We start from the raw sequence: 1,296 nt of genomic DNA on the forward strand, positions 1-1,296 counted from the left end.
AGAGTGAAAACTTTACAAATATTTTTTTGACTAATTTGACATCGCGTAGCGTATTTGTTATCATTGCTAACGCAAATGTAACATCGTAATCTAATTTTACTCGTAGACTACTATGCATAATACTGCCTATGAAATGTATTCTTTCAAAGCGTGCACTATTCATATTACACTGAAGTAGATAAATCATTGTTTATGTTAAAATGTAAAATTGTGTCTACACTATATAACAAAATAGTATTATAAAACAAATTGTTTCATAAACTTGTTGCACATGTTTTTATAACTTCTTATAAGATTATACCTTTTGGTATTGTAGTAACAAGTCTGTATAACTTTTTACATCTTATTATTAATACTGACGACAAACGGTAGATTGCAAATGTTTTATAACCGCACCACACTAGTTTGGGCTAATTGACAACATGTCATATAACAATGTTTTATAATTTTCTTTGATCTTTACAGACACTTGGTAGGTAACATATAATTTGCTATATAACAAGAAAAATGTAATGTTATATAACATTTTACTTTCTCTTTTTCTAAAAAGTTTTATAACTTTGCTATATAATGTGCTATGTTATACAGTGTAGATGCAGCTTCAAAAACAAGAACCTCAACCAAGACAACTGACTGTTACAACAGTCAGCTCAAGATGACCTGGCTCTGATGGGCAAGGGTTAATACATATAAAATGTTACTTACTTGAGGTCTGGCAGCAAGATGTACAAGCCAATATTCTGCTTCACTTGGAGCTTTGGCCATACATTTAAGTTCATCTTGGCTAGAACCCAGGAAATATCCCCTCTGAATATTCTTCAAGGCCCATCTTCCACTTCCTAATTTTTGAATGAAGAGTTAAGTTTTCACAAATAGTTATTTCATTATCAATAACTTAAAAATAAATATTTTTAACATCATTATTCATTATATTTAATGTTAGAAAATGTTGCATATTTCATAAAGAAAAATAATAAACATAGTAAAAAGTAAAAATTGTAGTATAAAATAGATTGCAATGTAAATAATCACTTTTAAACAAATCTCTAAAATTGTTTTAAATAAAATGCACCTCTATCACATGCTAAAACAAATTATTTTTCACAACCAATGATTAAATTAATTTACAAACATGGTTTATATATAACACCACTTGAGAAAAGTTAAATGATGCATATACATTTTCTTGCTTTAAAGCTGACATGTATTCTATATCTATTACTTTTTTTCAAATTCTTAGTGATCATAGCATCATTTGAGAAATTTTTAAGTGCATGGAAATAAAAAATTTAATTT

General features: G+C 27.5%; 1 protein-coding gene across 1 annotated transcript in view; it reads right to left on the reverse strand.

Annotated features, from left to right (window-relative positions):
• The window catches only part of LOC108571080 (protein singed), a 12,037-nt gene that overhangs the window by 7,113 nt on the left and 3,628 nt on the right, over positions 1–1,296 (reverse strand). Inside the window, exon 3 of the mRNA XM_017933051.1 lies at positions 706–839. Coding sequence (XP_017788540.1) covers positions 706–839 — 134 coding nt within the window. The remainder of the gene's footprint in view (positions 1–705; positions 840–1,296) is intronic.

This window comes from Habropoda laboriosa, unplaced genomic scaffold (genome assembly GCF_001263275.1).
Source record: "Habropoda laboriosa isolate 0110345459 unplaced genomic scaffold, ASM126327v1 scaffold106, whole genome shotgun sequence".
NCBI lineage: Eukaryota > Metazoa > Arthropoda > Insecta > Hymenoptera > Apidae > Habropoda > Habropoda laboriosa.